Source organism: Diadema antillarum, unplaced genomic scaffold, assembly GCF_040938485.1.
Source record: "Diadema antillarum isolate AM-2024a unplaced genomic scaffold, OU_Dant_1.0 scf00000025, whole genome shotgun sequence".
Taxonomy (NCBI): Eukaryota; Metazoa; Echinodermata; class Echinoidea; order Diadematoida; family Diadematidae; genus Diadema; species Diadema antillarum.
Window position 1 is genome coordinate 305,931 of NW_027270914.1, and position 14,070 is coordinate 320,000.

At 38.0% G+C, this 14,070-nt stretch overlaps 1 protein-coding gene across 1 annotated transcript in view; it reads right to left on the reverse strand.

Moving 5' to 3' along the window:
- Positions 1–12,409, reverse strand: part of LOC139733870 (uncharacterized) — a 32,297-nt gene extending 19,888 nt beyond the window's left edge. The window contains exons 1-4 of the mRNA XM_071644674.1: positions 12,379–12,409; positions 8,381–8,513; positions 6,227–6,273; positions 359–428 (exon numbers count right to left, since the gene is read on the reverse strand). Of these exons, the coding sequence (XP_071500775.1) occupies positions 359–428; positions 6,227–6,273; positions 8,381–8,392 (129 nt within the window). The 5' untranslated portion in view covers positions 8,393–8,513; positions 12,379–12,409. The remainder of the gene's footprint in view (positions 1–358; positions 429–6,226; positions 6,274–8,380; positions 8,514–12,378) is intronic.
- Positions 12,410–14,070: the final 1,661 nt, after the last annotated feature.

The window sequence follows — 14,070 nt, forward strand, 5'->3', positions numbered from 1 at the left end:
TCAAGAAAACCATCAATCCCAAGGACTTTGTTATAGCTAGCATGCACTGCAATGAGATAGAACACATTTCATGTGGTTAAGTGTGCAAACATACTGCATTGTCATGTATAGTTCAGACACCTACATAACGTGCATTACTCCTGGTTACTGGCACAAACAAATCTTCCTACATGTCATTTTTAATATGAATTAAAGAAATGAAGGTCAAGAACTTTCTGCAGTCCCTTGTCTGACTGCGATGAAACCATGATGTACTTGTTTGCTTTGTCACAGAACTCTTTCTATCAAAGATTCTTGAGGGCTATATAGAGTTCTCTTGAAATCTTTGTTGGAATAATGGAGTAGAGCATCAACTCACATCTAGATCAGTACTATCGAGCCCGAGCTCTTGATTGTTGGTTAGAAATGAGGTCAAGGCATCTGGGTCGCTGAAAAGCAAGAACAAAACAAATCGTACATTCATAATAAGACTTTTCAGATCATACAATTTCATAGAGATAAATACCGGTAGTAACAAGGAAAAGTAGAAATCACGCGGTGCGTAATATATGTCCCCGCCGGAAGTAGCATTTAGTAGCAAAATGTACAATATAGGTAAAAAGATCAAGGTCAAAGGTCAAAGAAGTCAAAGGTCAAAATTCTATGTAGAAGTTTTGAAGCCCTCACCTAGTGCCATCACATAAAGCAAACGGAATCGAAATCGGGTTAGAAATGGCGAAGGAGTAGCATTTTGTAGCCAATGTACAATATAGGTAAAAAAATCAAGGTCAAAGGTCAAAGAAGTCAAAGGTCAAAATTCTGTGTAGAAGTTTTGAAGCCCTCACCTAGTGCCATCACATAAAGGAAACGGAATCGAAATTGGGTTAGAAATGGCGAAGGAGTAGCATTTGGTAGCAAAATGTACAATACAGGTCAAAAATCAAGGTCAAAGGTCAAAGAAGTCAAAGGTCAAAATTCTGTGTAGAAGTTTTGAAGCCCTCACCTAGTGCCATCACTTAAAGCAAACGGAATTGAAATCGGGTTAGAAATGGCGAAGGAGTAGCATTTTGTAGCAAAATGTACAATGTCAAAAATCAAGGTCAAAGGTCAAAGAAGTCAAAGGTCAAAATTCTGTGTAGCAGTTTTGAAGCCCTCACCTAGTGCCATCACATAAAGCAAACAGAATCAAAATCGGGTTAGAAATGGCGAAGAAGTAGCATTTTGTAGGCAATGTACAATATAGGTCAAAAATCAAGGTCAAAGGTCAAAGAAGTCAAAGGTCAAAATTCTGTGTAAAAATTTTGAAGCCCTCACCTAGTGCCATCATATAAAGCAAACGGAATCAAAATCGGGTTAGAAATGGCGAAGGAGTAGCATTTTGAAGCAAAATGTACAATATAGGTCAAAGGTCAAGGTCAAAGGTCACAACTGAAATTCTGTATAGAAGTTTCAAAGCTCCCATGTAGTGCTATCATATAAAGCAAACAGAATCAAAATCGGGTTAGAAATGGCGAAGGAGTAGCATTTTGAACATTTTGATCACACACGGACGCACGGACGGACAGACGGACACACACACGTACGGAGCCCGTTTCATAGTCCCCTGCTCGAACTCGTTCGGCGGGGACAATAATCATTACATTAAAATCAGTATGCAAGCAAGAGTTACTAACAAGGCAAGTGCCAAATTATGTCACCCATTTGCGTAGAAGAAATTAATGTTTTTCTAACTCCCAGAAGTTCATTGACCTGCCTATGACCTTTGACCTTGGGGTGACCTTCAACTCCCCAAGGGACATTTACCATCCAAGTTTGGTCACAAACAGACCAAGGGATCAAAAGTTATGAGCCATAATTGAAACGCGCCGTAAAAACTTAACATTGGGCCCTTAAAGTTTGTTGACCCATGCTGTCTGTGACCACTGGCATTGTGATGACCTTCAACTCCCCAAGGGACATCTACCATCCAAGTTTATGATGGGAGAGTGTACCTCAAGTTTTCTCAAACTCTTTATCCACCACGGTGTAAACTACCTGTGTTCTACACTATTCAGAGACTGCAACGTACCATGTACGTAGGTATGCTTGGAGAAAACATTGTTTTTTCAAATCCATGTAAAATTGTGATTCTTTTTTTTTTGTTAAAATGCTGGACAAGCAATAAGCACAGTTGTAAGGAAAATTCTAATCTTTGCTATTGTAATATAAATTTCATGACAAATTTATGATTATTTTCCTTTCAAATGATATTAGCTACAATAGCTAAAGTGACAGAAACTTATGCACAAATGCCATAGGGAGCATCGCTTTATGTACAGTCACCACACAATGCAAGCTTCATGTGAGAGGAATGGAATCACAGAAGTGAAGCTTTCATTGTATTGTGGCATTTGGTGATTTTTCAATTGGTTTAAGCAGGTTTGTGCACTTCTAGGCCTGCTTGAATAGAACTGCCATCAGCAAAATACACACTGTACATGTGCATCAAAGCAATGCTACTTGTTTTTTACCTATTGAGGAGTCCCAAGTATACTCGGGCAGGCAGGTGTCCATAGGAAATGTGTGTTTGTAGCAAAATCAGTCCATCCTGAATGGGTTAAATATTTGACTCCCCTTGATTTATGCGACTTGTGTGTGTACAGATTGAAGCTGACATGAAAATTTGTTACTGGGACTATCTGAACAATAAGAGTCAGGCGAAACTTCCCACTACATGGTCTCCCCATGCCGTTGTGTGTTTAAAGGACTAGTTCACCTTCATAAACATAAGGATTGAGAAAATGCAACAATATTAGTAGAACACATCAGTGAAAGTTTGAGGAAAATTGGACAATCGATGCAAAAGTTATGATTTTTTTAAATTTTTGTGTTGGAACCGCTGGATGAGGAGACTACTACAGCTTGTGAGTCATATGCGTACAACAGTATAAAGAAAATATAAAAGAAAATTCAACATATTTTCACTTTTTTCGCATAATAAAAGAGCAATTGACTTGCCTCTTTCTAAAGGCAGGGGGAATAATATTACCCATAACATTTATCGGTAACGAGTCAGGGGAATGTGTACTTTTTTCAAAAGATGGAATTTTGTGAAATTCTCTTTATATTTTCCTTATATTGTTGTACGCATGTGACATCTAAGTTATTCATACACTGCAGTAGTCTTCTCATCCAGCGGGTACTGCACAAAAACTTCAAAAATTCATAACTTTTGAACGGATTGTCTGATTTTCCTCAAACTTTCAATGATGTGTTCTATTAATATTGCTACATTCTCTCAATCCTTATGTTTATGAAGGTGAACTTGTCCTTTAACCCGTTAAAGAGGAAATCCGGTCCAACATAAGTTAGTCTGATAAAAAAGAGTAGAATCTTACGAGTTCAACGGTATAAATTTGACTGAAATCGGGTGAAAAATAATCAAGTTATGACATTTTGAAGCTTTGCTAATTTCTGCAAAACAGTTCTTGTACAGTGGATATATAAGCAAATGAGTGAGTAAACATGTCACACCCTCACAATTTTCCCTTGATCATGTACAAAAAAAAAAAAAAAAAAAATGACAAGAGACCTGGGAGTCTTGCTCTCACCTGAGCATCGCAAGTTCACCTTTCACGCAGTCACTGATCTAAATTATTCACAGCTCTACCAAAATTTGACCAGGCATGCTCAAGTAGAAGATGAAAATGTACAATAAGGGCCAATTTTTTTTTTAAGATTTCTTAATATTGAGGGATTGGGGCCTCCTGGGTGGGGTATGGTGCCCATTTTAATAAATTGAGATCCTAACCCCCTAGGGATGCTACCTGACAAATTTGATGAAAATCCATCATAAGGTTTTTAAGAAGATGAAAATGTACAATTTTGGCCCAATTAGGGCCCCTTCCCATCTCTTCCCCTGCTCCAAAGAGGGGCACCCCTGATCTGCTATGAACAAACTTGAAACTAAAGTCATTAATGTACTCACTCATAGTATTATCTTAGCTCTATCACTTCTGATTCTAGAGAAGATTTTTAAAGATTCCTTAATTTTGGGGGGTTTGGGCCCGATGGGGGCCCCCTGGGTGGAACATGGTGCCAATTTAAAAAATTGAGATCCTAACCCCTTAGGGATACTACCTGCCAAGTTTGGTGAAAATCGGTCATGGGGTTCTCAAGAAGAAGATGAAAATGTACAATTTAGGCACAATTAGGACCCCTCCCCACCCCCTCCCCTGGGTCCCAAGGGGGGCACCCCTGATTCCGCCATGAACAAACTTGAAAATACAGTCATCAATGTACTAACTCATACATGTAGTATTAACTTAGCTCTATCACTTCTGGCTCTAGAGAAGATTTTTAAAGATTACTTAATTTGGGGGGGGGGGGTTGGGCCCCCCTGGTTGGGGCATGGTGCCCATTTTAACAAGTTGAGATCCTCACCCCCTAGGGATGCTACCTGCCAAGTTTGGTGATAATCGGTCTTGGGGTTTTCAAGATGAAAATGTAAAAAGTTTACGCAAGATTGACGACGCACGACAGACGCCGGACGAAGAACGATCGCAATAGCTCACTTGAGCCTTCGGCTCAGGTGAGCTAAAAATCCATTGGTTCTGTCATTGAAGTCTGAAACATGACATTAATCTTGGTTGAATAACTTCACAACAGTGATAAGTTTAATAGATATACGAGGATTTGAGCCTCGGGCATAATTGCGTTTGAACGAAAAACTGGAAATTTCACATTTTTATGTACAAACTATAAGGCAAGTTGTGAGGGAATGACATGCTCACTTCTCCATTTGCATTCATATATTGACTGTTCAAGAACTGTTTCCCCCCTAGAATCGCAAAACTTCAAAATGTCATAACTTCCTTATTTCTTTATCCGATTTCAGTCAAATTTATACCGTCGAACTCGTAACATTTTACTCTTTCTTATCAGACTAACTTGTATTTGGACTCGACTCTCCCTTAAGGACAGACTAATTCTGCTACAGCACGCATTTCCCATAGACCCCTGCCCGAGTATACTCGAGTCTCGTCCTCAAGGGGTTAATGCTTAAACTTGATGTACAGTCAGGCGTGTGTACAGTGCACTCCCATTATACGGTTATTACAGAATTCCGGTTACAATGAAATCGAGATTCAGGCTGCAACATTATCAGCTCCATGTTGTTTTCTTCTCTTCTTGTTTGGTTGAACAAAGTTTTGATACAGTGGACTCCTATTAAAACGAAGTCCTCGCGACAGGCAGTCTTCTGTCATTACATCAAAATTTTGTTATACCCAGTAAATGAAAAAATAAACAATAAAAAACAAAGAGGAGATAATGTTGCAGCCTGAATTTTTACTTTGTGGTAACCTGAAATTTGTTATAACCGTGTTCGTTACAACAGGAGTGCACTGTAAACCAAGGAGGTTTGAGAAATGGAGTAACAACAGTCTCATTCCCTTTGATCCCATGTTTCATGCCGCCACTCAGAAATATTTGAAGTATGTGCTAAACTGGAGCTGCCTCACAGATAGGAAGACAATTGATTCATGTGGCATTGCATCATGACTCCTCACTCTCAAAGGAAGATATCTTATGTCTTTATGATGGTAATTGCTTTACGCCGTCCCTTCTATGAAAACAAGTGGAACATTAATAGTACAAGCACGGGGATGTGTGAATAAGAATTGTACAAAAATTGATGAAATGAAAATCAAAATTACTCATTTTTACATGACTTTACACTAATCTAACATATAAATGAATAAAGAACTATATTCAAAAATTATACCATATCAGTTTCATTTGTCGGAAGCGATCGGAAAGATAATAAAATTGGCTTTGTAGTGAGAGTACAGTTTCAAATATTTTCACGACATACAGCTCAGGTTTACATTTTTGCACATAATCTTGGACGGGATTTACTTTTGTTTCATATGCTTTATCATTAAGAGAACATTCATTCTATTTGACAAATAAACAAGCAGAATATAGATGATATAATGTTAAGAGTTTAAAATGAATCTTCAGATTGCTCAAAAAGAGGGCATCATGGAACCCTGATCATCAAAGGCACAAGTGCACCTGTGGAATTCTTTTGTGCATCAATAGAAAAATGGCAGCTGTTTGAATAATTACAGCCAGTTGGAACTCCATCTCTTAAACCTCCTCGGTATAACGAAAGAAAAATACCAGTCCCTGAGGACTCTGTTATATAAAGACGGGAGTCCACTGTACATATGTACATACAATGTAACTAGTGTGCACTACTTACTCTATGACGTCCACAAGACATCGCCCATCGTCCAGGTCTGGGAAGGGCTAAAAAGAACAAGAGGTATCATATGGTTAACATCTCCTGTAACACACTTTTGTACTACTAAGTAAGTAACTTCCATATTTAAAGGACAAGTTTACCCTCATAAACATAAGGATTGAGAGAATGTAGCAATATTAGGAGAACACGTCATTGAAAGTTTGAGGAAAATCGGACAACCCGTTCAAAAGTTATGAATTTTTGAAGTTTTTGTGTAGTAACCGCTGGATGAGAAGACTACTGCAGTGTATGAATAACTTAGATGTCACATGCGTACAACAATATAAGGAAAATATAAAGAGAATTTCACAAAATTCCATCTTTTGAAAAAAGTACATATTCCCTTGACTCGTTACCGACATATGTTAGGGGTAATATTATTCCCCCTGCTTTTAGAAAGAGACAAGTCAAGTGCTCTTTTATTATGCGAAAAAAGTGAAATTATGTTGAATTTTCTTTATATTTTCTTTATCCTGTTGTACGCATATGACTCACAAGCTGTAGTAGTCTCCTCATCCAGCGGTTCCAACACAAAAATTTAAAAAATTCATAACTTTTGCATCGATTGTCCAATTTTCCTCAAACTTTCACTGATGTGTTCTACTAATATTGTTGCATTTTCTCAATCCTTATGTTTATGAAGGTGAACCTGTCCTTTAAGGTACTCTTTACCATAGTGAACAGTGATTTAGGAAATGTTCGAGTTATCACATTTGATGAATATGTGTAGGTTAGTTGTATCACAAAACATCCTTCCATACAAAAGCTTTGCAATACAGCCTAAAATGTAAGGAAATCGTACATTGTACATCACTATTTTTCTCACTAAACCATAACTGTAGACGGTTTAGTCTAGAGAGAATTTTATTACATTGTTTGTATTTTGTTAATTGAACAATAATTGACATTGTCATGTTTTGAACATTCCTAAGTGAGATAATGAGAAACCTCTTATGAAATATGAAAGAGCATGTAATTTTAAGAAGGACTCAACGTTTATTTGATGAAAATTGGTTTTCAAATGGCTGAGATTCAAATCCAAAAATGTGATAATAATAAAAGGCGACAGGCCACACCTTTTATAGGATCTCTTTGATTCACCTTGTTTTTAGGTATCTCAGCCATTTCAAAACTGATTTTCATCAAATAAACTTTTGATACCCCTTAGAATTGCATGCACTTTGACATCTCGTTTCTGAAAATCCTCACCTCAACCAGAACTGTACACACCCTTTAAACTGAATAACTTTTTATACTCGTTGTTTCTATCCCTAACTCACATTTTAGAATCATTTCGAAGCACTAAGGCTGGCTTTTTATTTCATCTGCAAATGGTAAATAAAGCCTTTAATATTATACCACAAACTGGGCCTCGTATTGATTTTGCAAGTATAGTTATCATAATTCACAATCGATAAATAGATGCAAACATTCAGAATGAAAAAAAGTAAACACCTCATTTGCAAAAGAAAAATATTTATATGTTACTAATTACTCTACAATTCTAGCAAAAGTCATAATTTGCACCATCAATAAAAACAAACTATCTACATGCCATAGAGCAGCAATCTGTCTGGTATGCAAAGGGTCAATTGTCATCCTGGTGTGCACTACAAAGCACTTAGAACAGACTTGGCTGAGTCAACTTTCCTAAGAAATTCTCTGTTCCAGAAGTGAAATGAATCAAAAGGGTTTTTTTTCTGTGTGAAAGTGTGGATCCAGGGATGCCAACCTCGTAAAAATTGAAGAGGGTTTTAATAGCAGCATAACAAATCTGCTGAATCTATACGACTGCTTGGCACTTGGCCAATGCACTACAGCCAAGCAAGGGGGGGGGGGGATCATTTTGCTTTCATACATCTTCATACCCACATCAATAACATGTTCTGTTTAGTATTTTTAAAGTCATGAGATTCACTATGAAAGCAAAACGCTACAAATGACAATATTGAGACACTTACAATGTACTGCTTGAGATTATTTTTAATTATTTTTTCCAATATCATTATTTTTTTAATCAGGATAAGGACTTGTCTTCAAACTGATTAAATAATATCAATTTACATCAAATCCACTGTTAGATCAAAAGATCACACCCTCTGAAAGTCTCACCTTGTACGCCATTACGCCCCGCGACGGGTTTCAACCGACTGCTCTCTGCTGCATTGTGGCTCCTTGACTCTGACGCCTGCTTGATACCATGAATCATACATTGAATTTGTCTGCACTTTTTCGTCGCGTTGTACTGCATCATGAGAAAAACATAATTTATGATTAATTATCAATGACAACTTCTGGATACAAAGCAATTCAAAACAGGAGAAAAGACAACAACAAAGAAACACAAATTCACATGTGCCTGGGTATTACTCTGCATCCATCAATACAGTACATAATCAATACAGTACATAACATAAAAAAAAGCAATTGCCACCTTTCAAGATTCAACAAAATATCAACGTGACACAGAGGCTCTGCAAAGTGAATTATTTGTGTACTCTTGCAGCAGCGTATTTATGCAATTTTCTACACCTTACATTTTCTCATTTACTCTTTTAATCTGTATCATATTGCCAATATATAGTTGAGGTCTAAAATTACTATTGAAAAGGACAATACTGTAAAAGAGGAAATTTTCGCGCATTTCGCGCCACCAGAAACTAGCGCGAAAATAAAAGCACGCGAATATTTTTGCTTGCCATAATATTAATGCTCCTGTACGTGATGTCTTGATTCCGCGGCATTAAAAACACGCGAAACTCTTCTTACTCGGCGAAGCGCGAAAAATTAGTCGCGCGAAAATATCCACTTTTACAGTAGGTCCTCTATGACAGCAGTATTGAAAATTACCAAAATTAACATCCTTTTTCACTTCTTCATAGTACAGTGTATGTCCACAAAAGTGGAGAACCGGAAATGTTTGTGATACTAAATAACAACACAACTTTTAAAATGCAAATTGAAAGTGATTTTGTTAGTGCTCTTGTTTGATTTTGTTTGGATTCCAGATACTCAATTTTACTATTTCTGCTAGTAGTACTTGTAGTACCTTTAACATACATACCACTGAAAAAAAAACAAGTCCTGTCAATTAATTGGACAGTTTACACTGATCTTTCACAAACTGAACCGTTTGTGAAGATGACTGCAGTACTGAACTGATTTTTTTTTCTCTTATTTATAGGCAACATTTTCTAAATTCTGCAAATAGATGCAAGCTGTTGTTTGAAAACAGTGCTCAATAAACAATAAAGAACATAACATGGGGTGTATCATTTTTTTCCCCTTTAAAGGGATGGTACAGTGTTGGTGGAGATGAGAATTGGGCTTTTAACTTTTTGCAAGATACCAAGAAAACACTTATAAAATAGTACAAAGCATACCATTCTAAGAAGAATTCAAAGTTTATTTGATGAAAATCAGTTTTGGAATGGATGAAACACCCAAAAACAAAGTAAAACACAGCAATTGTAATAAAAGGTGGGTCCCCCCTTTTATTAGAATTCCTCTGTTTTGGATATCTCAGCCATTTCAGAACCAATTTTCATCAAACATCTTCAAGGAATTACATGCCCTTTCATATTTTATATGAGGTCTCTCATTATCTCAACAAAAACTGTTAGAAACCTGAAGTTATAGGCCTCAACCAAAACTATGATCCCTTTAACACAAGCACTACAGGTTGTATGTGTAAGATGATTATATGGCACACTTTAAAACATAGATTGGGACGTTGATCACAAGACTGCAAAGGTACAATCTATAATATGTCTGAATGATATCTACCAGACTTTGAATCACAAACACTGCACAAAAGTTCTACTCCATATCATAGTCTTGAGGATCTCCTACTCCAAAGATTGTGAAAAATATAGTAAAACAATACGGAAGCAATACATTCTTCTTAAACACTTTGCATTATCTGTATTCCCTTTGTGATTTGGGCCACATATATTTAGGGGTAGAACTTAAATTACTACCGTACAGGAAAAAAAAAATCTTATAGATCTTGAGTTCCGCTACTGGGAAATTACATGTAATTGCATCTTATTGCATGCATCATGCATGCACGACTGCAAAAATTTCAACATCAAAATTAAGGTTTTCAAAGCAAATAGGCCTACACTGTACTTTTGGGGTGATCAAGATTGAAATACACTGTGTATAGAGTAACTGGCAAAATCCCAAATAAAAGAAGCTTATTCTCTGTCAGAACATAATGACGAGATACCACTTTACCAGTATGTACAGTGAATTCGTTGTTTTTTTCATTTCCTGTTTGTTTTCCTTTTTTTAGCCTCTAGCTGAATACAGGGTGACTTGGTACAATGTAGCCCGTCTGTCACGATGCATTTTAACTATTTTTTTTCCTCTTCGAACCCTATAAATGGTAGAGTCTAAATCATAAAAATATATCATGTGATGATCAAGGACAAGATCAAAATAAATTTGTGACTGGAGTGCGAGTTAGTAAATTTGCCAGTTAACATAAAAAATAAATAAATAAATAAATGGCTGCTTTGCAATTAGTAACTGCAGTGCAATAGGTCCTATAGAAACTATGTACCGGTAGTGTCTCAATAAGTCTGTGCCAAAATGATTCTTTCCACTCATCTATGTATACATTCAAATGTTCCACGTCCAGAAGTAAGAACATGTTAATACTTTTTTTTTAAAGGAACTCCTGTAGAATAGTGACTGAAAACCCAACGACAAGCCTACAATAACTACATTGTGTTTAGGCCTTGCCTGAACCCCCAATTTACCAGTTCCGGCAGCAAATGATAGCCTATTTTGAGAACACTAACACAGAAGAAGATTACTTTCTTGGTTCTCATCCTTCTTCCCCAGAACTGCCAGAGACTGGACCCACCTACCAGCAGACCCAGATGACTCACCCTCCCTCGAGGCATTCAAGTCCTTCTTGAGGGAGACGTAACTGCAGCTCATTACATGAAATTATGGATTTTACTTGCACTCCGTGTATATATTTTGTAAATAACTACTTGTGGAATTTGACTGGTGGAGCACACATACGGCTGCACACTCTCACACACCAACTTGTTACAGTGCGTAATCTTCAATCATGAAGCTGCACTAAACGGAAGAAGAAGAGGCTCTGCAATTTGCGCATGCAAGAAATAGGATCAGTCTATAGTATGATTATGAATTTTGTTACTAAATGTTAGACTCTAACTTTACCTGGTGCAGACGAATGGAGTTGAACCATTTTCTATCATCTACTGGAAATTACAGCTTAGATCCCCCATGTGATATTATTACTGATAAATATCTGACTTGTCACTCTGCATTGTGTAAAATTAAAAGTGCTAAATGAGCTACTTCAAATTAATAAGCTTCAGATAATTGCTTCGCATCCAAGCTCCCTTCGTTCAGCAGCCCAGCGGGGCTGGCGATCCGCCGTACACCGTACGAGCATGCAGCGAGCAGCGATGCAGCAGCATGGGCTCACAGCAGGCTGCTTGCCGCTGTTTCACGGCTGCTGTACCACTAACGTCAGGGTATGGAGACGCAGTGTGTACGTGTGTGAAAGAATACCGCACCGTGCACTCTGTGCAGCAGGGGCGGCTATGCTGTGGCCATGTAGAGTACGTGCACGGTACGAACAGTGCCAGTGGCGCCGACAAGGAAACACCGAGAATCTAGAAAATGCCAGTCTTCTCAATTTTATGGCAGTAAAACTGGTTCAAACGAGTACCGAAAATATAGAGTCACCACACGGGGATGTGTGAAAATTTGCTCAGTTACCGAACCATATTTATTAGGACATTATGAGAGCTGAATCTCGCTTTTCTTTCTCGTCTAACAATGTTCTGACTCGTTTTCTGCTACAGGAACGACTCTTGCGTTAGATACTACATGATTTTAGAGCTCCATATCTTGCTGTACAGGCCTCGTACAGCCTAGAGCCTAAGTGCAACGGAAAGATTAAAATCCGCCCTACGGAAATCATGTATTAAAAACTGCACCGATTCATGTACTTTTCAAGGAATTATGCTTTAAATTGGGGACGATAGGCCGGAGAGACCTGTCGTCGTGCGTTTAACCCCTAAAATTTATCAGAAAATAATATTCGGGATTTCACTCACCGTCAGGTTCCGAGGCTCCGATGTATAATAGGGTAATTTCAATGACAAAGAAGCTGATTGGACAATAACTGGGGTAAACAAAATTAGCATATGTAAGCGACCAATGGCAAGCAACGTCACTCAATCACTTAATAGGGTCATACGGTGGTCATGTGTCGGGTTTCATTACTGCGTTTCACGGGAGATTATTATCATAAAGGAATCTAAAAATACCCCGATAAAGGTTCAACACTTTTCGTCCACATATTCATCGACAACATCTAAATTCATCTGTTTTGATCCTGAAACTATCTCACACTATTTACACACATACCTGGTCAGGTCTTTTCAAGAAAACAATTGAAATAAAGCAGTGCGCATCGGAATAAACATACACCTGTTTGACTCATATTACAAATAGTCTATTCGATTTTTGCAAGGGGGACAGTAAGATGCTACAGATAAAAATCACACGTGAATTATAAACCCTTTGAGATACTTTTTAGCATGAAGAAGTTTACAAAGATAGTTCAGATCACCACATTGAGTTGTAATTATTCAATTTTCCCTTGGAAAATTAGTCTTTATGTTGGCCACCAGGTATGGACGAATCCATTTTGTACTAAGACTTCTGTTGCAGATAGACAGCTGCTGCGTGCACACGATACAGGAAAAGATGACTCAACGACAACCTCCAGACCCTGACTGTAGTCTGGTTTCCAGACCATTTGCCAACTGGACTCCCCGGCGACGAAGTCGCCGCCTTTATCGAAGGCAAAGGACTAAACCACCTTAAGTATACCAGTTTTCGACGTTGAGGGCGTCAATATTCTGAATGGCGAAATACTGTAGTACGAGCACAGAACTCTTACACATAGAAGAATCACTCGCCACCCGTTTTGTCGCCGTCGCTCGACTCATTGTCACGTGACGTCCGCCATTTTGCTTAGCGGAACTTTTTTGCGTGCAAATCCCAGCAGACGCTATCCACGTACAGTGACTGCATGTTGTACCGTGTTTTTCTGACGTTCCGAGACCCTGAGCGAGGCATTAGAATGCCATATTGTGCGGCTGTAAACTGCACAAATCACTTGACAAAAGGATTTGGAAACAGGTAAGTTTGACACCAAGCCATGATGAGAATAAGAAGTAAATTAATTCCCCAAGTAATGTTTAATTAGGCGGATCGGTCGTATGTTGGCTTTCTTGTGAGCGCAGTAGCAAAGGTAGTCCCAGACACTGGATTTTGTGTTTGCCGTCGACATATCTGTTTACCACCAACTACTATGCAAAATAAAAAAGATCAAGTAGGCCTAATTTAGGCCCTGGGGCTATATTACACTCTATACGTTGTGTGTTGGGGCAAACAGCTTTGTACATGAAAAAAGTGTAAATTTATGTAAATTTGAGCTTATTGGTGTAAACTTTACACGTAGATTTATTCTTGTCTAGCTAGTTAGAGTCACAGTACCAGTGCAGTGGTGGGCCAGTGTCAGTGTCAGTGACAACACTACAGTCGTTTAGATACTAGATTGTCTAGACTGACTGTGTACTCTAGTATTAAAGTAACCCCGGGACATTGCTTTCGCAATATGCAATATTTGTCATACATGTATTTGCGAGACTTGTCTTGCCTACATATTGTTGCCACGTTAACATTTCGTACTATACCATATAGTATGTTTTCACACTCATAAGGATTTCATTTTGAAT